The 27221-nt window shown below is 32.6% G+C and overlaps 3 protein-coding genes, 5 long non-coding RNA genes and 1 other non-coding gene across 16 annotated transcripts in view; 3 read left to right on the top strand and 6 right to left on the bottom strand.

The window, feature by feature from the left end:
* Nucleotides 1-5: 5 nt before the first annotated feature.
* Nucleotides 6-4486, top strand: LOC123673850. Of its 2 annotated transcripts, XR_006746557.1 has the most exons (4): nt 6-1549; nt 1602-1840; nt 3119-3329; nt 3386-4486. It is a non-coding gene; the product is annotated as an uncharacterized LOC123673850 (long non-coding RNA). The 2 variants fall into 2 exon arrangements; XR_006746556.1 differs by having other exon boundaries at nt 6-1840.
* Nucleotides 2197-2270, top strand: Trnai-aau. The gene has a single exon. It is a non-coding gene; the product is annotated as a tRNA-Ile (tRNA).
* Nucleotides 4487-4510: 24 nt separating the features above from the next.
* On the bottom strand, nt 4511-5908 carry LOC123673847. Of its 4 annotated transcripts, XR_006746552.1 has the most exons (6): nt 5752-5908; nt 5559-5696; nt 5345-5501; nt 5016-5144; nt 4785-4956; nt 4511-4727 (listed from the first exon to the last, which is right to left on the bottom strand). It is a non-coding gene; the product is annotated as an uncharacterized LOC123673847 (long non-coding RNA). The 4 variants fall into 4 exon arrangements; XR_006746554.1 differs by having other exon boundaries at nt 5016-5161; nt 5235-5501; nt 5559-5908; XR_006746553.1 differs by having other exon boundaries at nt 5235-5501; nt 5559-5908.
* Nucleotides 5909-6978: 1070 nt separating this feature from the next.
* On the bottom strand, nt 6979-7573 carry LOC123673851. The gene is made up of 2 exons (XR_006746558.1): nt 7184-7573; nt 6979-7088 (listed from the first exon to the last, which is right to left on the bottom strand). It is a non-coding gene; the product is annotated as an uncharacterized LOC123673851 (long non-coding RNA).
* A 553-nt stretch (nt 7574-8126) lies between these two features.
* On the bottom strand, nt 8127-9706 carry LOC123673849. Its single transcript, XR_006746555.1, has 3 exons — nt 9439-9706; nt 9055-9384; nt 8127-9002 (listed from the first exon to the last, which is right to left on the bottom strand). It is a non-coding gene; the product is annotated as an uncharacterized LOC123673849 (long non-coding RNA).
* Nucleotides 9707-10288: 582 nt separating this feature from the next.
* Nucleotides 10289-12922, bottom strand: LOC123673846. 2 transcript variants are annotated; one of them, XR_006746550.1, is made up of 4 exons: nt 12776-12922; nt 12391-12721; nt 10511-12338; nt 10289-10421 (listed from the first exon to the last, which is right to left on the bottom strand). It is a non-coding gene; the product is annotated as an uncharacterized LOC123673846 (long non-coding RNA). The 2 variants fall into 2 exon arrangements; XR_006746549.1 differs by lacking the exon at nt 10289-10421 and having other exon boundaries at nt 11514-11825; nt 11962-12338.
* A 193-nt stretch (nt 12923-13115) lies between these two features.
* Nucleotides 13116-27221, top strand: part of LOC123673840 (Down syndrome cell adhesion molecule-like protein Dscam2) — a 92870-nt gene continuing 78764 nt past the window's right edge. For all 3 annotated transcript variants that reach the window (XM_045608555.1, XM_045608554.1, XM_045608553.1), the window contains exons 1-2: nt 13116-13372; nt 13468-13606. The gene's annotated coding sequence lies outside the window, so the exon portion shown is untranslated. The remainder of the gene's footprint in view (nt 13373-13467; nt 13607-27221) is intronic.
* Nucleotides 14072-18467, bottom strand: LOC123673845. The gene is made up of 8 exons (XM_045608567.1): nt 18118-18467; nt 17352-17743; nt 16433-16510; nt 15564-15890; nt 15161-15367; nt 14874-15101; nt 14501-14810; nt 14072-14339 (listed from the first exon to the last, which is right to left on the bottom strand). Exons 1-8 carry the CDS (start codon nt 18362-18364, stop codon nt 14137-14139), a joined length of 1992 nt encoding a protein of 663 aa, XP_045464523.1. The 5' UTR covers nt 18365-18467; the 3' UTR covers nt 14072-14136.
* On the bottom strand, nt 20624-26844 carry LOC123673843. The gene is made up of 11 exons (XM_045608565.1): nt 26503-26844; nt 25512-25899; nt 24683-25013; nt 24498-24598; nt 24267-24385; nt 23209-23527; nt 23030-23152; nt 22652-22852; nt 22062-22283; nt 21207-21516; nt 20624-20976 (listed from the first exon to the last, which is right to left on the bottom strand). Exons 1-11 carry the CDS (start codon nt 26733-26735, stop codon nt 20771-20773), a joined length of 2553 nt encoding a protein of 850 aa, XP_045464521.1. The 5' UTR covers nt 26736-26844; the 3' UTR covers nt 20624-20770.

Below are 27221 nucleotides of genomic sequence, written 5' to 3'. Positions count from 1 at the left end.
TTACACAACAAACACGATAACTTTTGAAAAAAAAAAAAGAATTATTAGAGATTGGAACTCTCCAAGGTACGTGCGAGGTTGATTAAGTTATCGGTCAAATCTCCATGAATCTTGTTGTTATTTCTTGGTGTTTTATTCGATACGTTGGCCGCCTTTTCTTTATGGTTCTTCTCGATCAACATGAAATGTCGCAAGAAGCTTGAAATTGTTATTTATATGTAAATCCAAAATTTCAACTCGATTGTTTCCGCCGTCACTGAAATATTGAATATTTTTCTTCCGATATTCTTATGACGTTAAATGAATTGAATCAGTAATATCTATTTAGGAGAAGGTGGTTTAGTACCTTGGAAAAATCTATTGTTCGATAATATTATATACAAACTTGAATTATGATAAAAAGTTAAAAAAAAGATCGAATAGTCTCAAAAATCTCACCCGAATGTTATCGGTGAGATGCAACATATTTAACTCGATTTAAGAACAATTTCAACATGGGAAAATTTCGTAAGCCCTTATGCCACTCTGCAACTATTCCTTCTGAAACCAATTTCCAACAACTGAACAAAGAGAGCATACCATGTTCGATTTTGGAATATTTGCGATTCCAACCGCATTTTCCAAGAATAAAAAAATTTAACTGATTTTAGTAGTTTATTCCATTTATGTAGGAGCCAAAGAATATATATATTCATATATTTGTTCATACAGGGTGTTTCCTAATTATGGGATAAAACTTCAGGAGGCGATAGTACCTACCTTCTCATCAAAATGAGAAAAAAGTTCTTATGAATATATTTCCGAAAATGCTTCCGCTTCCTATTACAGCCATCCGGAGTTTTCATTTTAATCATACAGGCTGATTAACCGCGATGGCTTTTTAGAAGTTCATAGAAAACTATGCCATAACTTGGATCAGTGGCGACGCTAGAGGGGGGTCAGGGGAGGCCCGGGCCCCCCCTAAAATTTTGCTGGCTCCCCTAAAATTTGACATAGTAAGGCTAAAGGAGTGGAGTAGTCTGTGACTTCTAGAAAACACAGATAGAAACTGAAATTCGGTGTTTCGATAATTAAATTTGAAATTTCATAAATGAAAATGAGTATTCATTCTTATGATTTGAAAATTTTACTCGTCTATCTATCGATGTATCGATTAAATAATTCCAACGAACAATCAATAACAAATAATTAAATTACAAATTTAGGTATAACTAAGATGTCTAAAAACCTGCTGGTGTATGGACTGATTATTTTGTTTTGCCAATTTTGAGAATATTAGTTAAACTTCGATTCATTCTAGTAAACGTTTTGTTTTGTTTCACGACTTTGCACGATCATACTCGGTTACACATCGCTTTTGATTGGCGAGGATCGGGTTTTAATTAATGTATCCAATGAAAATCAAAGGAAAAAGATCGTGATGACAGGTATGACATTGCGGCGCCGCCACGAAATAAAACTAAATATTCTCAATTAGTCGAATGTCATTGCATGAAGAAATTGACGAGTGCATACACCATGTTTCTAGACATCTTAGATATAACTATAGGTAAAATTTGAATTTGGAACACCGAATTTTATTTTATTTCTGTGTTTTCCAGATTCACAGACTACTTCCACCATCTTCCTCTACCCGCCTCTATTTTTATACTGAATTTGCTGAAATTGACTGAAAGAACAAAAAATATAGGTTCCAATTTGAAAATCTTGAGTTTTGATAAATATGAGATGTCCAAGTTCCTGAAATGATATTTTGGTCGAAATCACAAAACTTATATTTGCAGGATCGAAAATAAAGCTTTCTTCGAGAAAAACTTTCTGCAGAAGTATTCAAGAAAATGTGAGTGCTCGTCGCCATCAATTTTTTATGAGAATCTTATGCTATAATGATCTTTTCTTTAAAAAAAAAACTTTGGGGTAGTAATTATTACCTTTACCCATGGATTTGCCACTGAATGTACCCAAACTTGCAATTCGGTCGGATCTGTTATCACTGAAATATTAGATTTTGGTTTTCCGATATTATTCTTGGATTTTTTTTTCAATTTGATAGAAACATTGAATCGCATCTCTTCATCTATGAATTTATAGAACGAAAAAATTTACCTGATAAATTTCCATTGAATTAATTGATTATTATATTTCACCATACTCTTTACGCTGTCTAGAAGATACAAATCCTGCGTTTAACACATCGGCCCATTAGCTCAGTTGGTTAGAGCGTCGTGCTAATAACGCGAAGGTCGCGGGTTCGATCCCCTCATGGGCCATTTAATTTTTTTTTAAATTCACTAGTTTTCACAAAAAACAAACTTAAGAAGATTCTATACGTCTTATTTTTTTATTATACCCCTATATCAAGTGAAGGAATTATTTTAGCAATCGCATTGCATTCATTAATTATTGTGGAAATATACTGGGTGTTCCTAAATTGGGCGAACAAATGAAAATGAGAGATTCCTTGGTTAATTATGGGGAAATATGTCCCATAAACATGGGCTCCATTCATTTTTTGAAGTAGTCCTACTTTTTTGTCATAATTGTATGAATTTATGAAGTCTTGCTACAGATAGGGAAACAAGCACCAAACCTAATTTATTCATTAGAGCTCACTCATTGAATTCTTATGATAATTTGAATTTTCCCAAGCTTATCGAGAGAATTTTGTGAAATTTTTTCTCGAAATCTGCAGCAGATATACCTACAACAAAACTACAAGTAGCCAATAAGTTTAGTATTAGAATAGATTTTCTTTTTGATTTTTTTTCAAACTACCAGTCTACCAAAAAAAAATCTTGAAAAAAAAGCAGACGTTCTTCCAGAAAAAATATCACCCTATATATTTTCAACCAAAATTGGCGCATCACGTGATGCAAACTGTTCATTGAAAGAACCATGCCAAATTTCAATCGAATATCTTGTGAATTGCAAATGCTGTGAGGAAAAAACCTGAAAAAAATCAACATTTTTTTAATTTATCCGAAAAATGTCTCATTTTCATTTGTACTGTTAATTTAGGAACATTCTTGTTGCCTTACTTTCAATATGCCTACCTAGGTTCTTTTTCTAATGTCCTTCCAATAAAAACCATATAACTAAAAAAGCCACCTTTTTTCAGGATACGCTAAAACGGACTAAATATTTGGACCCGAAGCTCATGAGTTACAGATACTCCCAAAGATCCTAAATGAAAAGTAACTGTCATGCGCGAGAATGACGAGAATTCCCTTCAAATACGATTTCAACGTTGATGTTATTTTGTTTCAAACGACAACAAAATTTACATTTTCTGTTGTTTCCCATTTTAATTGCAGAGTGGGATGAAACAGGTAGGTATATATGTAGAATTTTCCAAAATTCGTCTTTAATTGAGCTTTCTTTGTAGATGAAATTTGGTATTATTATAACAGCTACAAAAATATACAAAATTTTCTGCAGACCAATTTTTAATATAAACACATTATACAGAACTGAACTAGTGCCAATAAGGAAAAGACTGCAAAAATTTCCAAGGAAACTCTTCTAAAGTCTACACAACATAGAACTAAAGTGACCATTGATGCAAATATGATAGAAGTTGTTTATTATTATTATATTTATTTGTAGGTTGATCAATTAATGTGATTTGATAATATGAAAAAGAATTTTTTATGATGAGATTGAATTGAAAGTTCCCTTTCGTTACTATGAATAAGTATTCAAATTAAAGCTTCTTAATTATTTTATGTGAATTAAGAAATTTATTGTTGGTAATAATGGATTGAACTTTAAGAAATTACATTAAAACATCTAGAAATGGATTTTTGAAAGTACTACTAGCATGTTTTATATTAGGATTAGTTTGACATTTCACCTTGTTAATAATTTCAAAATTTAAATCAATGTGTTATGTGAAGGATCAGGACAAGAAAAAATTATTATTATTGTAGCATCCCTTATATATGGATTATTCAGAAACCACTCATGAATCTCAAAAAAGATTTCTCTTGGGTTTTCAATACAGAATAGGGTAATATCATTCAGTGATTATGGTTAAGTAAACAATCGGGACAAAAATAAGTATATGGTTAATAAAAAAAATGGAGGACCAATTTTGTCACTTGTATCATAATAAATATTAATTTAATATTTCTTTTGTTTTAATAAGAAATCCAAATTGTTAATTTTTAGGTTTTCTTGCACTATAATAATATATTGAATAGTTTAACGATATTACTGGGCAGATGCTCCATTACTAAAAATGCTAATGAGGTCATTTTATTTTCAGATTAGGATATAATGCATATAATGGAAATATAATAAAGTCTGTATCAAATTCTTTACAGCATAGAGAATTTTGGCTGTTCAATACAGTTAAGAATACACTTTCATTGAGTTATTCTCAATCTACATTACTCACTTTGATATAATTATGGGAAATGAAATCGTATAATCAATACAGGAAGAAGTTTATTGTAAGAAAACTTACAGTTGTTCAAAATTATATATAATTATATTATAGATATTATTATATATAATATATTAATTATAATTAATTTCATTAATTTATGTAAAGGATGTATATCATATTTTATTTTGATATTGACTGGTTCTTCTATCCACATTTGAACATTGTACGTCTCTTATATGTGTAACATGCTGGTTCAGGTAGAATTTGTTACCTCTATTTTTTGTCAATCTCATCTCAATGTTCTAAATTATTTGCTATGAAGTTCTGGTAGTCTCTGCTAAAAATGAAAAAAGAATGAATTTATAGAAAAGTCATTTTCATAGAAGATGCATACTATTCATTTTTTTCTTTGGAAATAGATTTGCTTCTCAATTTTCACTTCTTAGATGTTAGTTCTTCTTGGCATTGACCTTATGTTTGGAAAATTTTCCATTGATAGTTGCAAATAATCTCCTCTCTCCTTATGGATTGAGAGTCTTCAATTGTTTTACACATTTCAGCAAATCCTAAAACAGTTGAAATAATGAATTATTCAAAAACTTGAATTGAGCTTGCTTGAACTTACATTTTCTGTGTCATTGTTTATAGATGTGAAATTTTGTGAACTAGAAATGGTTTCATCTATGAAATATCCAACATCTTCATTATGGTTAACTTATTGATCGCTCATTAATTTCTAAATTGTTGTCATCATCTGAAACAGAATTGATTCTTTGTCTGAACATAGTAACAGCATGCAAATGCTTGCACAATATAACTTTGATGCTATTAGTGGAACACTCACATTTATATTTGTGCAAGCATATTTAACAATGACTACAATATCCTAAACCACAATCTGGATCACATTATGATATAAATTGTGTATTCTAATATTTATCATCATATACAGACCTCCTCTATTAAGTCTTTCATTGTTTCTGCTTTTTTATGAGATTCTACAGAATTTTTTTGTTGATAGTTGTTGGAGTTAGGTCTTTCATTTCTCATAATTTTCATCCACATCTTCTCATCAACTATTTCTTCCAACAAATCTGATAGCTTTTCAACTCTAAAACAATGAATACTCGTAAATTGATAATTGCAAGAATAGAATTATGTATAATACCTTATCTTCTTTTCCTTCTATTTTATTAGATTTAAGATATTTATTCAAGCTCTCTATCACCATATTTGTATGAATACCTGCTCCTATTCTTCAACAATAGGCCACATCATTATTCTCTGTTGGTTTTGAAAGTAATGACTCAAAAATATCCATGATTAGTTTCGTTAGAAACAATCTGCCAAATTCTGCTTACTTTTTCAGATAATTTAGGAATTTGGGTAAAATTTGTTCTTCCTCATTAACCAATATATTTTTATGAATTAAGCAATAAAAATTGCTCTTTAACACTTTTTCACTTGAAAAATTCGAATATACCCAAATAGAGGCAAATGCACAGATTACGGATACGGTTATCCATTGAACTATGGTTTTATTAATTCTATGCGGTTATCCGTAATCTGTGGGCAAATCAGTCTAGGGCACAGATTACGGATATCAGTAATCTGTGGTCTAGGGCAAATGTATTGTCCGTGTCAAGTAATGATTTTAGTTGCGGATTTTACAGAGCTCGGGAACTCGAGTATGTTCGACGCAGCCGATTCACGAAGATACCCGAATCATCGATCGGGTCCAAATATTTGGTCCGTTTTAGCGTAACCTACTACCCAGGACGTATTTTTAGTTAAGTTTCGATTCCGCTTTTGAGAACTGCTGACTACCAATTTTTCTGAACTATTTACTATTAGGTCACGAGTAAGATGTCTAAAACTATAGTGTATGCACTCCTCAAATTTTGATTGAATGCAATGACATTCGACCAAATTGAAAATATTAGTTTTAGTTCGTGGCGGCGCCGCAATGTCATACTTGTCATTTCGATCTTTTTTCTGTTGGTTTTGATTGGATACAATTATTAAAACCCGATACTGACCAATCAAAAGCGACGTGTAACCGAGTATGATCGTGCAAAGTCGTGAAACAAAACACGAAACGTTTGCTCAGTTTGCTGGAATGAATTCAAATATTTGTAATAGAGAGAGTTTATTGGTATTTCAATTAGAAGAATTACTTCCATAGATCATAACTATAATGAAAGATATACATATAGGTACATAATGGCACCAAACTCGTAAATAATAAATAACAAGAATCTTAATTTGTTGATAGCGCTAGCTACAGTTGACATAACTAAGCTTAACTAATATTCACAAAATTAGCAAAACAAAAGCTAATCAGTTCATACACCTGGTTTTTAGACAACTTATCCACAACGTACAAATGACAGGTTAAAGTCGGCGTAGTAGTATGACAGAGACAGACAACATTTCTCTCTGTCGCTAGAATTAAGCTCGTCCGGAATTGGTCTAGATAAAAGTGTATCTATTCAAAAGGTGATATTGTTATTGTTCGATTTGTTTTATTCCTCAATAAATATTTTATTTTTAGTTAGAATTTGATCTTCAAAGACTTACTCAATAAATAAACTTTACTTGTACAGTTTATTGTATATAAAGTTAATGGATTCAAACAAGCGAAGTTTCGATATTACCAGAAAATGTCCATCTATATTTTTGGCACCTTCAAAGAAAGCTGAAATTTAAGAATTTCAATTGATTGAGTTCCATATTATTGTTAAATATGAGTTGAAAACCCAATACTAATACTCATATATGGATTAAGCTTACATATTTTTTCATATAGTGATTTTACTTCATTTGGTTTAACATTTTCCTTAGCCACCTTCATAATGTTTCACTGGATGCAATTTTTCATATGGAATTGTAAATTAATTCTAGCTAGGTATATTAGATGCACAATAGATCTTTATGTCAAGGTGCATGCTTGATCGGATAATCTTTCGCTCCTCCTCTTATCTAGGGATATTAGAAGTTTCGAAATAGTATATTATTTCATATGGAGGAGAAGCGTCATCTAAGATGGTGAGACTGTCTTAAAGCCGTGAAAAGTCACTTCTACGAATTAAATATGTTATTTTTTTTCTAACATTTTGAAATTCGGATCTGGAGATCCTCCTTTATATATAATTTATAATTGATTGATCAATGGAAAATTTGCCTGATCATGCTGAATTAATTCTGACAGCTTCGAAGTAAAATAGTTGATAGTTATAATTGCTATTTACACTTTTCCATCTGATGGATATAAAAGTAAGTAATTGTTGACATAGCAATAGTAGATTTTTTTCAAGATCTTGTTAGTCAAAATATGTTGTAGTCATTGTATATTTGAAAAAAAAATTTCCTCTGTGAATTTAAAGTATAAATAGAGATTAAAATTAATTAAGTGACAATATCTGTGACTTGATAATATTCCATTTTTGTAGTTTAAAGAGAAATGAATTGAAAAACTCAATACAAACTATTATTTATCACTGTTTGTGTAAAATTTCATTTTTACTATGAAGGTTGCAAATAAATATTTCAATTCAACGGAATGTTTTATTTTGTTCACTATATGTGAAATTAAAGTTCAGATTCTGATGATTAACATGTATGTAACGTTATACTGACTTTCGATTTTCATATCAATGATGAATAATTATTTAATTTTAAATAATATATATTTCAGTATAGAATGTGGTACCTAATTCTGTAAGAATAAATGAAATTATATAAATATATATATTTTCGAAGCAGAAAATTCAAAATACTAGAAAAAAAAATTAGAAATCACTAACATGTATTGAAATTATTAATTATTGAACATTGGGGCACTTTGTTAATAAGCGAGTGAATACAAAAAATAATTAGTGCATTTGTAAAACATTTTTGAGAATTCAAAATAGAAATGCCACCAACTAGTGATAATGAGAATCTAGAAATTAATATATTTACATTTCGATTTTCTAAGGGTTTCAATTTTTGGTAGTTGAATCTGTTTTTGTTTTTCAAATGAAAAATAAGTTTTGCCACATTCCTAGAGCTGTAGCCAGTAATCGCAGCATGTAGTAGTTCAAATTTTTTCAGAATTGCTAAAAAAATTGTTAGTCAGATTATATATATTGAGAAAAACCTTAATTTCTTATGGAGTTATTGCAATTCTTGTATTCCACCTTCACCAAGCATTCTTGAAATTAATTATCTATTAAATTACTTTTGTTACTCACAAAAATCTCAGAAGCGCCAACTCCATAGCTTCATATATATTTAAAATTATTCACATCCAACATTTTGAAAGATACTAGTTGCATTGAATGAGAGGTTTACGTTTAAATAAGTTCTCTTTTAGCAAAATCTATGTACATAACTGAAAACAACATTATACTGATCTGAATCCTCAAATAAAAAGGTCACAACAAGCATTTTTTTTCCTAAGAGGTGGGGACCTAGAATTAGAACTATGGTAAGATCATAGTTTCTTGCATTGGTTCCATGTGTCCCATCTATGCATATAATTTTTTTGAACCATTTCAGCTTTCTTTCCATGTTGTCATTCATATATCTAAAGCAAAATCTTCATCCTTCAATCTGACATAGGCTTCTCCTAATAAATTAACCAATTGAAATACATACAGATTTTTTTTTGAGTTACATACCTATTTGTTTAAATAGAAAAACATCATTTTTTCCTTCACTATTCCATTCCTTAACTTTTAATGCTATTTCTACCATATCATCATCATGTCTTCTTTTATCAATGTTGAATTTTCTAATCAAATAGGCAAGATCTCCTCTGGTAAGTACATTAATCCTTTCCAATTCGTCATTTTCCACAGTTCTTCGGGCAAATAGGACACTTCATATGAACTGTTGATTTTCTGCTTTCTGATTTTTTCGCTTCTACATGGTCAATATCTTTTAAATGACGATTTTTCACCCACACGCTGGAGAATTTCGTTTTGCAAATGTCACAGGTCAGATTATCGCTAAAATTTAATACTTTCAATATAAATATTTATTATTTAACAATGAATACTTACTTGACTTCATTCATGTTGAACGTTATTTCCGTACTAACAGGAATCAGGAATATCACAGAGCAATTAAATTTGCTAATATTTTAAAACACAGTTCAAATGAGTATTAACAGATAAACACAAAAAAATCACTGAAATCAATTTAGTCCACAACTAAGATGTCTAAAAACATGGTGAATGCACTCGTCAAATTTTGAATGCAATGATATTCCACCAAATTGAAAATATTAGTTTTAGTTCGTGGCGGCGCCGCAATGTCATACTTGTCATTTCCATCTTTTTTCTGTTGGTTTTGATTGGATACAATTATTAAAACCCGATACTGACCAATCAAAAGCGACGTGTAACCGAGTATGATCGTGCAAAGTCGTGAAACAAAACACGAAACGTTTGCTCAGTTTGCTGGAATGAATTCAAATATTTGTAATAGAGAGAGTTTATTGGTATTTCAATTAGAAGAATTACTTCCATAGATCATAACTATAATGAAAGATATACATATAGGTACATAATGGCACCAAACTCGTAAATAATAAATAACAAGAATCTTAATTTGTTGATAGCGCTAGCTACAGTTGACATAACTAAGCATAACTAATATTCTCAAAATTGGCAAAACAAAAGCTAATCAGTTCATACACCTGGTTTTTAGACAATTTATCCACAACGTACAAATGACAGGTTAAAGTCGGCGTAGTAGTATGACAGAGACAGACAACATTTCTCTCTGTCGCTAGAATTAAGCTCGTCCGGGATTGGTCTAGATAAAAGTGTATCTATTCAAAAGGTGATATTGTTATTGTTCGATTTGTTTTATTCCTCAATAAATATTTTATTTTTAGTTAGAATTTGATCTTCAAAGACTTACTCAATAAATAAACTTTACTTGTACAGTTTATTGTATATAAAGTTAATGGATTCAAACAAGCGAAGTTTCGATATTACCAGAAAATGTCCATCTATATTTTTGGCACCTTCAAAGAAAGCTGAAATTTAAGAATTTCAATTTATTGAGTTCCATATTATTGTTAAATATGAGTTGAAAACCCAATACTCATATATGGATTAAGCTTACATATTTTTTCATATAGTGATTTTACTTCATTTGGTTTAACATTTTCCTTAGCCACCTTCATAATGTTTCACTGGATGCAATTTTTCATATGGAATTGTAAATTAATTCTAGCTAGGTATATTAGATGCACAATAGATCTTTATGTCAAGGTGCATGCTTGATCGGATAATCTTTCGCTCCTCCTCTTATCTAGGGATATTAGAAGTTTCGAAATAGTATATTATTTCATATGGAGGAGAAGCGTCATCTAAGATGGCGAGACTGCCTTAAAGCCGTGAAAAGTCACTTCTACGAATTAAATATGTTATTTTTTTTCCAACATTTTGAAATTCGGATCTGGAGATCCTTCTTTATATATAATTTATAATTGATTGATCAATGGAAAATTTGCCTGATTACGGTGGTCATGCTGAATTAATTCTGACAGCTTCGAAGTAAAATAGTTGATAGTTATAATTGCTATTTACACTTTTCCATCTGATGGATATAAAAGTAAGTAATTGTTGACATAGCAATAGTAGATTTTTTTCAAGATCTTGTTAGTCAAAATATGTTGTAGTCATTGTATATTTGAAAAAAAAATTTCCTCTGTGAATTTAAAGTATAAATAGAGATTAAAATTAATTAAGTGACAATATCTGTGACTTGATAATATTCCATTTTTGTAGTTTAAAGAGAAATAAATTAAAAAAACTCAGTACAAACTATTATTTATTACTGTTTGTGCAAAATTTCATTTTTACTATGAGGGTTGCAAATAAATATTTCAATTCAACCGAATGTTTTATTTTGTTCACTATATGTGAAATTAAAGTTCAGATTCTGATGATTAACACGTATGTAACATTATACTGACTTTCGATTTTCATATCAATGATGAATAATTATTTAATTTTAAATAATATATATTTCAGTATAGAATGTGGTACCTAATTCTGTAAGAATAAATGAAATTATATAAATATATATATTTTCGAAGCAGAAAATTCAAAATACTAGAAAAAAAAATAAGAAATCACTAACATGTATTGAAATTATTAATTATTGAACATTGTGGCACTTTGTTAATAAGCGAGTGAATACAAAAAATAATTAGTGCATTTGTAAAACATTTTTGAGAATTCAAAATAGAAATGCCACCAACTAGTGATAATGAGAATCTAGAAATTAATATATTTACATTTCGATTTTCTAAGGGTTTCAATTTTTGGTAGTTGAATCTGTTTTTGTTTTTCAAAAAAAATAAGTTTTGCCACATTCCTAGAGCTGTAGCCAGTAATCACAGCATGTAGTAGTTCAAATTTTTTCAGAATTGCTAAAAAAAATTGTTAGTCAGATTATATATATTGAGAAAAACCTTAATTTCTTATGGAGTTATTGCAATTCTTGTATTACACCTTCACCAAGCATTCTTGAAATTAATTATCTATTAAATTACTTTTGTTACTCACAAAAATCTCAGAAGCGCCAACTCCATAGCTTCATATATATTTAAAATTATTCACATCCAACATTTTGAAAGATACTTGTTGCATTGAATGAGAGGTTTACGTTTAAATAAGTTCTCTTTTAGCAAAATCTATGTACATAACTGAAAACAACATTATACTGATCTGAATCCTCAAATAAAAAGGTCACAACAAGCATTTTTTTTCCTAAGAGGTCGGGACCTAGAATTAGAACTATGGTAAGATCATAGTTTCTTGCATTGGTTCCATGTGTCCCATCTATGCATATAATTTTTTTGAACCATTTCAGCTTTCTTTCCATGTTGTCATTCATATATCTAAAGCAAAATCTTCATCCTTCAATCTGACATAGGCTTCTCCTAATGAATTAACCAATTGAAATACATACACACTTTTATTTGAGTTACATACCTACTTGTTTAAATAGAAAAACATCATTTTTTCCTTCACTATTCCATTCCTCAACTTTTAATGCTATTTCTACCATATCATCATCATGTCTTCTTTTATCAATGTTGAATTTTCTAATTGAATAGGCAAGATCTCCTCTGGTAAGTACATTAATCCTTTCCAACTCGTCATTTTCCACAGTTCTTCGGGGCAAATAGAACACTTCATATGAACTGTTGATTTTCTGCTTTCTGATTTTTTCGCTTCTACATGGTGAATATCTTTTAAATGACGATTTTTCACCCACACTCTGGAGAATTTCTTTTTGCAAATGTCACAGGTCAGATTATTGCTAAAATTTAATACTTTCAATATAACTATTTATTATTTAACAATGAATACTTACTTGACTTCATTCATGTTGAACGTTATTTCCGTACTAACAGGAATCAGGAATATCACAGAGCAATTAAAATTGCTAATATTTTGAAACACAGTTCATAACGTACAAATGACAGGTTAAGGTCGGCGACGGCGTAGTAGCACAGACTAATCTGAGTTAGTAGTATGACAGAGACAGACAACATTTCTCTCTGTCGCTAGAGTCAGAATTGTGCTCGTCCGGGATTGGTCGAGATAAAAGTGTTATGTACAATTACTGTATCCAGTTTATCCTCTCTTTTTCAAGAGGGCTTGGACACACCTGTAATTCCAGATATTGAGATATTTTAATCAAATCTATTGCAATCTAGCAATTCGGTTTTTGAAAACATGATTTTATACTTCGATTTAATAATGATTTTGTCTATTGATGACATAGCACAGAAATTCAACCTCAGTTTTGCATGTTTTCCACGGTTTTGATCATAGATTGAAGAAATACCAAACCCCTCCTAACAATCGATGTTTGTTGATGAACTAAATTATTATTAGTCTATGAGAGTGACTTGCAGAAATAGTAGATTCACGTAAATCAATTTTTTTCCAGATATTTATTTTTAAGGTATTTTATGCACCTTTTTCATATTAGTGATATTTTGTATCATGATTCATTTTATCAAATGGTGTTGATGATACTTAATATGTCCTTTGTTATAGTTTTATGGTGTCTCATCAGGCAATTGCTAACAGTAATGATAAAAATGAAAGGCAACGAAGTTCTAGGAAGAGAATGAATCAATATGAATCGAAATTCGAGTATGAAACAGCCTTGGTCATCTAAGGAATGAAGCCATCGGTGAGTGGATACTCAGAACATTTAATATATAGCTAATAAGTTCATTCAAAAGCGATACTCAGAACATTTAATATAGCTAATGAGTTCATTCAAAGGCCTTTTCATTAGTTTTATAAAAAACTCTTTTCCTTATTCATATACCTACTATCTACAATAAAGCAAATCTTCCGCGTACAGATCATTTTGTTTTCGAATTTTGGGCCGAGAAAGGTCTCAAACGATGAAATTCGACTCATTCATGACTTATTTGTGGTCAGATTCATGGATGTCCTTCCGTGTTCACGATAACTCTAGGAAGGACCCATCTGAAGAATTTAATTTCAGAGAAAGTTGTATTCCTGTATGGTCAAGATGACAACTTCCGGGGATCAGTAACAAAGTCTTCTCATTACATGTTGGTTCACTAGAACACTACAAATTCTGAGCTTCAGGCCTCGAAGGAATGTCGGTAAAAAAAGATGAAGGTCAAGCATATAAGAATTGTATATTGATCATTTATTTCGTACATCATTAATGTTTTTCTTTTGTTATCAAAGCGGTGATAAAGTGATATGGGTAGGAAAATGAGGTTGAAAAGGATTATGTGTTAGAAGCCACTCTGCAAGAAATACTACTGGATCTATAGGTCGTGTTTTTGCCAGGAGAGTCAATCCTTTCAGAAGAGTTGGATTTACATAAGTTTTGATATAATCCTTCACATCTACTTCATTCTTCATGAGCGGATCAATATAACCTGAAAGGCAGAGTTTAAAATAAGATATCTCTGTTTTCATTATTTCAAACACACATGACAGCTAAGCTTTGGAAACCAGTTATCTGATGTTTTATAACATAAACAATTCCAAATTTAATTTTTTTGAAATCGTTAAATACAGTTGCACAATTTATACTCACATTCCGGAAAAAAATATCTGTTTTCCCGTTCAGCATTGGAGAGGTTCTTCGAACCATGCAGGGCATCAACAATTTCCCCGTAATGACCAAATTTTCTACCAATCCAGGCAGGTAAAAACCATTCACTCGGAAGTGTACCATCTGGGCCTATGATATGGTTCCAAATTTTCACTACGTCAATTCCGCCTAAGGATAATACTACGACTGGCGCCTGACTAACGGATACAACCATATTGGGAAATCGGAAAGAACCATAAAGGCTCGCATATATTTCTGAAGCTTCCTCTGGAGAGAGTTGTATTTGTCGTTCCTAACAAAAGAATAAACAAAAAATTAAATTAAAGCTTGAAATTGAAAATGTTTAAAAACTCACAGCCAATACATCCAATCCATAATTTTTTATTGCTCTTAATATTACGTCTTTGAATCGAACACTTTCCGGCTTAATGATAGCGAGTGTTCTTTGTAGCCTTGGACAGGTACAGACCATCAAATCACCCCAGTATATTCTTTTGGTTGGAGCGACAAGTCTCTCACTAACGGCGGTTTCTGAGCTTGCAGGTGTCAGGAAATGTTTTGTTGGTGGACAAACGCACGTTTCCTATAAGTTAGAAATAAAATTGAAAAATGATTCCTACCTAATGGCGGAGGAAGTCTCACCGACAGTCGGCTCACTAAATCCGAATCACTCGGTACTACCCAATCCCATTCTTCATATTCTTTTCCATCTTTCCCAATCTTCTTAACTTTTTTTCTGATTTTTTTCCTTTTTTTGTCGATACCCTTTTTACCTTTCATTTTCTTTGGTTTGTAAATGTAGTGACCTCCAGGACATGGACACATTCCAGGTAGACAGTGACAAGAAGTCTGAAATTATAGTTGAACCAAAAGATTAACTTGATTTTTTTGCGGATACCGTTCAAGGTCGCGGAGACTTCATAGTCAGTTGAAGATTGTCGAGGTCAATATTTGACTGACCAAGGATTTTTGACCGATGCTGGAACAAATCTGATGCTTCGTAACAGAAATATTTTTGAAATTTCTTCTTGAAATTTGTTGTTACCATTTCATCGAATTCTCCACGCATCCAAGCTTCCCTGAGAGCAATCTGTGAGGCTGTTTCGACGGGACCTCGTTGCGCTCTCGCTTGCGCTGCATCTTCTCCAGTTTTGTCCTTGCTGGCACCTCCTCCAGTTGCCCACATTGCAGCAGCTTCACTTTCCTTACCCATTATGGTTCCTAAGGCTTTCATAGCTCCTGGTCCTAGTGCCCCGACAAGTTTGTTCAAGTCTTCCCCACTACGCATCATTGTTTTCAGGGCGGCTAATATATTTTCAATATTCAGGCCCCTAGGTCCGCAAATGCAGGGATCGCATTCGCAACATTCGCACTAAAAAAATAAAATGCTCTATTTTAAATGGAGGGACAAATTTCATCTATTAACCCAACACCAGCCAATGTAATTCCACCAGAGTGGGATATTCCAATCGACACCGAAAATTTTGAAGAGAATGACCTAGAAGCAGAAGATGGAATTCTCTACAGAAGATATTTAGGAGAACATATCCATGAATCCGAATAAGAGAGTGGCGATGAATCGAAAAAAAACTGAAAAAAAGAGCACAAAGGACGATAATTCATTTTACAGGAAAGAACTACCGAAAATTTTCAAAATACGTAACATTGAAAAAAACAGTTGCTGCCGGTATAATAAGTCATTTACACTTTTTTCACACACTGTGCATTTCCGAAAAATCTGAGAATGTAGCTCTAATGATACGGCGTCGAAAATGAATCAAAAATTTCAGCGATTAAGCGTAATTGAGCGTCGAATCAATGTTAGAATACTCTGTGTCGATTGCCACGATGAAATAAATCAGTTGATGAAAATTTGTGAGAACCCGTTCGAGCATATTTTGAACTAATACTTACCACTATAGCACCACCCATGCTCAGAGCTCCTAGTGAGGCTAAACTTTCCTTTGCAGTTTCGGTATCTCCGAATGAAGCCTAAAAACATTGTAAATACAATTATTGCATTGCATTTTCTACTAATTTTTTTTATTGAACGAATATTAGGATTTTTGAAAATATGAGAGACTTGAAGTCATTTTGTCCCCTACTCAGTAATAGCTTTTCAAATGGTTTCAGTACACAAAAAAAAGTGTTCATTGCATTCAAGACTCTTTTCACTGTGACAGCACTATCACGGTATCACAATAGTGCTATCGCAGGAACTATCACCAAATAACATAAATTAATATGATGAATGATTTTTCATTGTATTGATGTCTCTGTTCATTGGTTGAATAATGATGACTGAATTCATCAATACAATTAACTTTTTCATGAAATGTATGTAGGTGCGTACACTTTTCGTTTAGTGTATCAATTAAGATTAAGATTTTTGCGATTCAAAACATTAATTTCTCGTTCAACAACGGTTCCTTATGAAATCCTGTGATGCTTCTCGAAATAAAGATATCGCAATTAATAAAAAAGGAAATATTCAAAAAAGAAGAGGCAATATCTCGGCGCTCGTAAATATCCTCGGCTGCGAACAAATCACCCACAGGGTGTTCTGAATGAAAGCTTGATCTACAAAATCTCGAAATTTTGTCCGTTCCCCTTATTTTTCCGGTGTATAAGAAATTTGAGTGCTATTTTTTTCAAGAATAATTCAATAATTCAGATACCGGCTTCAAAGAAGCAGGTATGTTTTTTTCGGTTGAAACATTTTTTTTGCCTCATGTTAAATTGTCAAACGTCCATTCTTTCTACAAAGGTCCTATTTTTACTCTTGGAAGAATGAAAGATGATTATATTATTCATGTTTTTAATGATTACTCACCATAATAGCAGCTGGTCCTTGAGCAATTCCAACCAGTCTGGCTAAGCTCACTGTTTCCCTATCTGATTGTTGACTAGATGTTAGTGGCACTCCACCCATAGCACCACCAATCCCACCTCCACCAATACCACCCCCACCAATCCCGCCACCACCGAATCCACCACCAACACCTACTCCTCCTCCAATGCCACCTCCCATACCACCTCCAATTCCACCTCCCATACCACCTCCAATGCCCCCTCCAATTCCACCTCCCATGCCACCTCCAACTCCACCTGATCCCATCGTTCCTGATGGCCCAAGTCCCATTGCTGCACCGAATGAACTAACTTGACTCGTACCAGAAACACCTGGACCTCCGTGAACGCCAGATTTTGATGTAGATGTTGGTTCTTTGAAAAGATTAAATTGATATTATAGCATTATATCGACCATTACTAAAATATCAAATGAATTCTTGAATTCATTGAGGCGTTGTTGAATTTGCTATCCAGTCCTTTATATTGAATTGTACTGAATTAATCTATTCGAATCTTTAAAAGAATCATAATAATTGAAATGTGCATTTCTGATGAACATGGCCAAAACATGAAGCTGACCATATTTCGAAGCTTATATAATTGAAGAAAAACATTCAGATGTTTCGGAAATTAAACATTTTCGGAAAACCTCAATATTCTTTATTTTTAACGAGCAGTTTATATCAAACCTATAACCTCATTGATGATGACAATACCAAGACAAATAGGAAATCTCGACTGCTTACCATTCCATGGAACGCAGGTTTTGACTGGCTGCTTTATAGGAATAAGTCTCGATGGTTCTTTGGCACCCTCCTCTTCTTCATCTTGTTCCTCCAAACCTTTTTTCACTATACGGCACGATTTTGGCAAACATACTTCTGCAGGTTTCGAAGTGAGACTGAAACAGTATGCTCGAGGATCAGTTTCTTCAATTTCTTCCACTTTTTCATCGCTGTCACATGGTAACCGTGGATCACATTCTTTAGACATGATGGTGAAAAAAAACTTCAAATAAATATAAAAAAAAAATAAAATATCTCAAACCGCAAATAAGCGCACAAAATTCAATATTGTGTGACAAATTTCAGATGAATTTCTCAAACTGTCAAATTTCCTACGGTAATTTTTGATCCTTCTTCTTCTTCATCAGAAGCTTTCATCCATTTCTAGACAAATACCTCCTCCAAGTTTCTTAATTTTATTATATTGCGTTTTTGTATGGTATCAATTCTTCATAATTCCTGCATCATAATGAAAAAGCAATATTCCCTCACAATTTGTTTGCATCAGTCTCCAGCAATTAATTGATAATATTAGATATTAGATCATTGGTCTCCCTTGTGTTAATTCATTCGAGTATCGCCATTTCAGTTCTATAATTTTCATTCTTTGTCGATTTTCTTCATTCTGTAATGATATTTATATGCTCTCTGTTATACCTTCAGATCTCCCTCATGAGTGCCATGCTTTTAGATAAATTCTGTGCCAAAGAATATTTACTTTACATTTTGTTGTACCTGGATTTGTATTCAATTTTTCCTAGATGAAGGTCCCAATTATCGACACAATAGCGTGCTAGTGAGAATAACAAAGAGTTTTCTAATACTAAGACAATTTTTATGCAGTTGCAATATACATTTGCCAATTCTCTGAACCTTCAGTTTCAATGTACAGAAAAAAAAAGAATCATGGAATAGTGAAAATAATTTAAATAAAATAAATAAGAACACAACGCAGATGTCCCAATGATCGACACCCGAATAATATGAATAACCAATCATAGAAATGTGGAAAGGACCAATGATCGACACTGTGACAAATCGAAGACGGGTATAAGTGATATATTTATATTGCCATAAATTGTGAATTATGGCGCCGAAAAAATTTAATTTTTTCAGGACCATTCTACTTTTCGACTGAAGAATTTTGATATATTGTTTTTTTTTATATGGATGAATAAATTGAATTGAATTCAGTTTTTATAGTCTTACAACGAAAATCTCAGAATACATACGATTCATCTTAATTATTGTTTCAAGGGATTTATTATTGAAACGAAGATTTTCCAGTTTACATAGGAGAAAATGTTCGTTATTCAGGGAAAACCAGGACAAAGCAATAAACAACGGTCCAATAAAGCAGAGTCCATGTCAAGGAGAAAAGAAGGAGAGACCGTTCAGGTAATAAGGAACGGTACTCCATTTCACGGAGAAGACTATGGTTTCGTAGGAATTCCCACATAAGATAGCAGAAGAGTTTTAGTGGCTATTTCAGACCTATAACTGCACTCCAGGATCCCCACAGTAGGACGCACGTGATTTTCGGATGCTCGTAAGAATTTCGCTCAGAACGGGGAAATAGTATATTTCCCTCGGTAGGATAATTGCAATCCTAAAATTATACGAGAAAACAAAATCCTGCTATTTGAATTTTTCTTACGATCGCTGCCATTCTGACTTGGTAATGAAAAAATGAAACAAGGGATTTTCCAGGATATGGAACTCGACGTCAAGTTCCAGAATGTAGTTTAACGTCAATGTGTTTATGTTTGATGCTGATAATACAACGTGATACAATGTGATTATAATTGGTCTGCAAAGATTGTTGTACATTCAAAAGAAGATGGAAATTATAAAGGATCACACATCGCATTAAAGGAAAATTGGATTTCCTTGGATTTGATCGGTTTTTTTTTATGTTGTAGAACTTGACACTGACACTGATCGAATATCTTCATTGCATCACCACTCTATAAAATCAACCACTTAGATTATTAAAGGCGATTGAAATAACTTTTCTCAAATTTCAAATGGCCATTGTGAAGAAACTTTTGCAATATTGAATCTGATTCATTCATGTATTGTCTCTGGAATTCAACAATATACATATAATCAAGATTAAATCGTTATAAACCAAATCGAGTATGTATCGATTATTCGTACGAATGATTGAAGTCCACTATAGAGAAAAATGATTCCTGCACGCACAAAAGATATACAGGGCGAGTCCAAAGATATCAAGTTCTCTAATGATTACCAGAAAATTGAGCGGTGGAATTTCATTCCTTTTCACATATTTTGTGGGATACTAAAATCAATTGCGATGATGTTTACATCTCAATTGAAAAAAAAACAGTATATTCATATTTTCGAAATAAATTGTGTCACTGAAATGAAAGCCGAACAATTAGTCCCTACAAATTAATCAATTATTGAAAAGAAGCTGAATAATAGGCAAATGGATAACATATGTGGGTATATATGTATATTGGTTATCATTTAGTACATTTCATATTATTCTCAGTTTAAGTTAAATAAACAGAATACTTGGTTGTCTATGAAAAATTCAAACAAACATAAAAAAAAAACTAACAAAAATATATTAATCGAAAGGAGTTTAGGTAGGGGCCAAAGCCACCAACGAATCCAAGTAATGAGGTTGAAAAGGGTTATTTCTCAATAACCATTCGGCTAAAAAAAGGAGAGGATCTTCAGGTTTTTCATCTACGATCTTGAAGAGTGCTTTAAGTAAGGTAGGGTGGATGTACGTATCACAATAATCCTGAACTTCGACTGATTCAATGATAATTGGTTCGATGATATCTGGAAAAAAAATTTTTTTTTTCAATCCACATATTTGTTCGAAGAAAATAGACGGAATAATCTGAGTGGACCAGCGGATTCCCAATGGTAAAAATTCCCCTATTATAAACCTTTATCATTCCCAAATAGTATATTTTCATATTCAATAAAACATTTTTCGAATTGATTTCTTTTTTTGAAGCATCTTGTACATTCTCAAGAACGATCATCTTGATATGTATGACACATACCTAAGGGAAAGAAGTATCTGATTTCGTTTCTTGCGGTATGAAAATTGGTGGAAGTCCTCATAGCTCCATAAATATCACAATGAATTCCAAATCTTCGCTTTATACTTTCTGGATAGAACCAAGAGGAAGGTATCACCTCTCCCTGGCCTATTATATATTTCCATCGGTCAACAGCGTAATTTCCCGCAACGCATAGCACTAATATAGGAGTGGAGCTCATTTTCTGAACGAACATTGGGAAGTAAGAGCTTCCATAATTTTCACTATAGACTTCTGATACTTGTTCCGGAGTGAGCCGAACCAGTCTTTCCTGAAATTAATTCAATAGTGATTTCATGTTGAATGTCGATTTTATTGAAAATATATATTTCTACATTTATCCACAATTATCCTAAATAGTTTACAGTATGTAGGTATTTGCTCAAGGAATTCGTTATTTCGACAATATACAGGCTGAGTCACGAGGAACTGTAGATATTTCTATACCCCTTTTAGAGGGTCCTTAGGTGAACATCAAAAGACCAAAACTCACCAAACTGCGACAAAGAGTTTTCCTAACGCTAATGTTAAATTTTTCATCAAATAATGGATTTCAGTTTTTATTTTTGCTTAGTATAAAATCATTATTTTTACATTTCAATTCATTAAAAAAGCTAAAGTAAGTGTCGCAGAGGGGGCACCGATGATGATGACTACATAATATATTTCTGTAGTTGTAGTGAAAATGCTGTGTCTCTACACATACAGCATTTTCATAATTTCATGCCGTGTCCAAGGCCGATTTTTAAACTTTTCCAAACTACATAAATATAAGTTCCTGGTTGTCAACATAAATTCATTAAAAATAAGACTTACGTCTACAATGTCGAGACCTTCTTTCTTGATAGTTCTGATGATTACGTCTTTGAAATTCATTGCCTCAGGCTTTACAATGATTATGGTCTTCTGAAATTTTGGTTGTGTACAGACAACTCTTTTCTTCGGTTTACGTGGCATTTGAATCCTTTCTACGAATATACTGGCAGCTGGCGTGACTTTCATCAAGTCATCTTCTTCCCAGGGATGGAAACAGATGCACTGAAAAATGAATAATGTTTATACCTACATAATTTTCTCACTGCCTTATAATTATCTCTAATAAGAAGTACTGTGTCAATAGAATATATTGTTTTGAATTGAAAAAGGCAATGAATCATCGTACCTAATAGTCTTTCAAAACTTATTTCAATGATGGCGGCTAATGATTTTTACCTTTTATCGACTAAAAATGGATGTTTCGATATTTCTGCTATGATATGTGTGAAATCAGTTCGATTTTGATTCGTGATAGTCCAATGAATATCCAGCACTTTAAAATGCCCAAGGATACTTGTTGGAGTCTTTCAAATGACTCGATGCAAGAAAGGCTTCATTGAAAAAAAAAAGATATTCAGAAGGTTGCTTACCGATGATTTTCCAGAAACATCTTCTACATCATCCTTTCTCTTAACCTTTGTTTCAAAGTCTGCTCCTGTTTGAACTCCTTTTCTTTTCGTGGACGGTTTAGTTTCAGTACCGATATCGACACTGACACCGACACCGAAATCTTCCTTGAACACATAATGTTGAGCTCCACAAGTACAAAGTCCGGGTAGACAGTCACAAACCTTGAAAAGGAATATTATGTAGAGACTTGTCAATTTTGACACGTATCGTTTGTAGGTTGGTACTAACTAAAAATCCTATGGATTCAATATTAGCACCGCTATCTGTGCATCAAACCGGGGACTTGAGAATCTTAGTGAATTCAAGTGAAATGCATATTTTTTTAAGGTAGAACTTACACTTTGTTGTTTGGCTAATGCGCGAGCCTTCGCTATCTTTGCAATTTCAGCGTCCTCAGCAAATGTAGCCTTTTCCCAGTCTATAGATGCATCCCTTTCTCGCTTGCCTTTGCCCGAGGTTACCTATAAAGTAAACAAAATAAGATAATTGCCAGATTGGATTCTACTAGATCACTAACCTTCAATGAAACTGTTTCAGATTCAATGGATTCGTATTTTGTTTCTTCCATCGAAGGTTTTCGTTTCAGTACTGGTGTGAACACATCCAATTCGCTAACTTTCTTTGTTTTCCCTATTTTTGGCTTTTTTTCATCTTTCTCCCCTTTTTTGGGGTCATCTTGTTCAGGTTTTTCTTCACTTATGATCCTAATTTCACCTTGAATTTCAGCCGCTGGAAATGCTATATCTAACGGTTCAATTGAAGCACCTGTGAGTGTCGTTGGTCTACGTCCTTCGAGTAATGGTTCTCTTGTTTCTACCCATGACTCGATTGAGGATCTGAAATATTTAAGAGAATTTTATCAATTATCTTTTTTCATTATAATTAGAAGTGTCCTCAATAGAGAGTTATACATTCTGAAACATAATGTTATATCTGAGATTTTTCAGTTTTCTACAAGAGTATCAAGAGAGATGACAAAGTTTCTATAAGTAGTAATTTGGAAAAAGTGAAAGTATCATTAATTCATGACTTCATTTAACTTTATGAAAACATTGTGGATAACAGGTTTTGCTTGATTGCTATAAATCGAAAGCAAAGTTCATAATCACCATTAAATTAAATCTTTTGATGCAAATTGAAATATGCCATCTCGGCAAGAATCTAGACATTCTCATCTTCCTTTAAAAAAAAAATTATTGCTGTTCTGTTATGAAGTAAGTGTAGTTCTCTAGAATGAAGGAATGAATCTCTAGAATATTTAGTTGGTGGTTCAACGTGAAAAAATCTATAAAACATGCAGTTGAAGAATATTTCAAAAATAGTTTGTGAACACTGGCATTTTAATTTGAGTGGTGCGTTCAAATAGCTACAACCAAGCGGCCTGCAAATTTTTCTAATTTAAATATAATAATAATAATAATAATGCCTTTATTGAAGAGAATAAAAAATATTACAATTCCAAAAAAAAACATCAGAAAAAATCAATCACAGGGCGGAGTTCAGATGGTGATGAAGCCATACACCCCTGCTCTTCCACTCAAACCCTAATATAATATATGTTTGTAGTGTTCTTACCTTAGTGTACTCCTAACGTATTCACTGATGGCAGTATCTTCAGTAATACTTTGAGGAATGAGTGATCCAGCTATTTCCTGAGAAGGCATCGATTCATCAATTTCATCATCTGGAGTCCACTGAAATCATTTACAGATAAAACATTACTCATGTCTATCAGGATAAAGTCAGAAAAATTCGTGCTGACAGAAGTTAATTCAATAAAATGATGGAAAAGTAGTATGAACCTACAACAGCTTGCACACCTCTCTCGGAACCTTCTGTAGGGAAATCTCCCACTTGAATTTCTTCCTCCATGATACTTGGTGTAGCTTGAACTTCTCCTGTTTTCACTGTAACATAAAGAAATAACTGATGTTGCATCGATTCCGCTGGTCATGGATTAAAAATATTTGGATATGATTATTTCCGCTTACCCATTTCTTCGATGACTGTTACTCCTTCGGTACGTGTCTCATCGAAGAATTCATCGGCTGACTCATCTTCTTTCAATTTCGCCTCCATTTTTAGCGACATAACTTCTTTTTCAATTTCTTCCATCTCTTCTTGTTTCTTCCGTTCTTCTCTTTGTTTTTCGTAGTATTCAAAGTCAGGTTTATAGTAGTAGTCAAATGACCAAACATAACCCTCCTTTCCCCAAGATTTTAATTTCTTCTCGATCGTGGCTCTTTTCCTCTGGGCCAAAAGCATTTCCGATGTGATCCCTCTCAGTTTACATTGGCAGATTGTACAAAGGCAACAAGGACACTGAAATATTATTTAAGTTGTTGAGATCAGCCCACAATATCTTTTGTTATACCGCGTCATTTCACAATGCCGATACTGTATCTGGTGTCCCAAATTCCTTGTCTAGAAAAGGGATCTCAGAATCTCTAGGAAAAAATGAATGCCACATTTCCGGGCTCGATTTTTGAGGAAATTAAAATGGTGAAGACCACAGTATTACAAGTTCAACTTTTCAAGCTTTAAGAGCAAATTGGAGAATGGTGTGAAATGAAAAGTTCTCATAACTTCCTTATTACTGGTGCTATATGCATGAAACAAGAACATCTAGGGGTACTTTTTTCAGCAGAATCCAACGTGTCATCATTTGTTCCTTATTTCAATTAGTTCTGAAGTTATAATAGAAACTCGTGTTTTTTAAATGTTCGAATGTTCATATAACATAACATAAATGTTCGAACACTTCCTTAACAAAGCGTTATGTATCTTCTAAAATGATATTGTTGGAATATATGCACTTACAATATCAGCACCACCCAAAGCAGCTATTGTTGCCATTCCTTCAGCATCCAAAAAATTCGATAAATTTTCTAGCAGTGCGGCTGTTTCCTCATCTTGTACAATTCCAAACGGAGTGCTTCGACCACCTCCACCAGGTGGGCCTCGAACACCTGAATGTTTCCTTTTCCTTATTACGTTTCCTTTTTCGTCGATGAATTCTTCATATTCGTCATCTCTTACCAATCTTCCATCTCTTGTCACACGATTCTGACCTTTGATTCTTCCCTTTAGAATATCAGTTTCAGAAACTGTGCCTTCGTCCAGGGCAAGCCCCAACTGGGAACCAAACATTCTGAAGAATTGCTCTTCCTCGTCTTCATCTTCGGTCTCAGATTTTGGACCGAAGTGCCTTCCAGAATAAATTTATTTGAGTGAATTGTACTGAGTTATACATTTGCAATCACGAAGTTGTAATAGGAAATTTAAAGTCCATAAAATTATTTTTATTCGTGAATTCACTGAATTCACCAAGATCAATAAAATTTATTATTGGTTAGTTGAGGTTAAGTGCTCAGACTAATTATGTGATCTGGTTAATTATTTTACTGTTGATAACGAGTTAGAGTGTATATTGTTAAAGGTTAGTTTGTTGAGTTATTAGTTGATAACTCTGAGTCTAGATAAATGTGAAGATGCAAATACTTGTAGTAGTTTGTAATATCCAAGTGTGAACACCTCAAATACATATATTTATATGTTAAAATAATTGCTATTTGTTTCAAGAATAATCACTGAGATTCGTCATTATTGAAATCATGAAATCCGAAATCTTCAGAATAAATTTCTGAGTTGAACGATTTATTTTTGCTTATACTGGTCAACAAACTCCGTGTATTCAAACAGTTTCGAATATTGGTCATCGTTTCAAAAATCCGATGAGATTTTTAAATAACTCTTTTCTTCGGAAAAATGGTAAATCGTTTAGATTTGGTTAATTTCAGTTTGTGGATACCTTTTTATCTTGCATGGAGGTCTAGGAATACAAACGATTTCGGTTTTAGTTTTCTGTTCATTAGTTTTCAGAAATTTTCGGCAAACGGCTTTCTTGCAAACCTTTCCTGTTCTGGATAAAAGGCTGTGACAGTAACTTCTAGGATCGAATTTTTCTTCTGGTGGTTCTTTACAGACTGGTTCTAGGAGCTGCTTGCATTCATATATTTTTGGTGGCTTCTTTACCGTTCCCATAAAAAAAGCTTCCAAAAAGAATATATATGTATTTATATAATTTGATAGAAAAAAATATATAAATAAAATACTCTTATATAAAAAAAATATTATACAAAACTTCAAATGAGTGTCACTAACCCAGCCTCCCAGTTGAAAATTCATAGAAGTTTTTCAGTGAATTTTTGCTGATTGCATTTTTTTACGCTTTCCACTATAACACGATGACTTTTAAAAGAAACTTGCGAGTTTAGTTATCGGTGAAATCTGCATGGCATTAACCTTTGAGTTATTAGATATTTCACATATGCAAACATTTCATAGCAGTCGCATCTATTGTTACGAAATTATTTGGTGTTTTTTCGATATATTGCTTGCATTTTCTATGGTTCTGCTTACATTATCAACATGAAATTTTGCATGAAGATGAAATTGTTATTTTATTTCTACAACCAAAATGTCAACTCTATTGTTTCTGCTGTCACTAAATAATCGAATGTTTTACTC

This window comes from Harmonia axyridis, chromosome 2, assembly GCF_914767665.1.
Source record: "Harmonia axyridis chromosome 2, icHarAxyr1.1, whole genome shotgun sequence".
NCBI lineage: Eukaryota > Metazoa > Arthropoda > Insecta > Coleoptera > Coccinellidae > Harmonia > Harmonia axyridis.
This window is presented reverse-complemented; position numbering and strand designations above follow the sequence as displayed.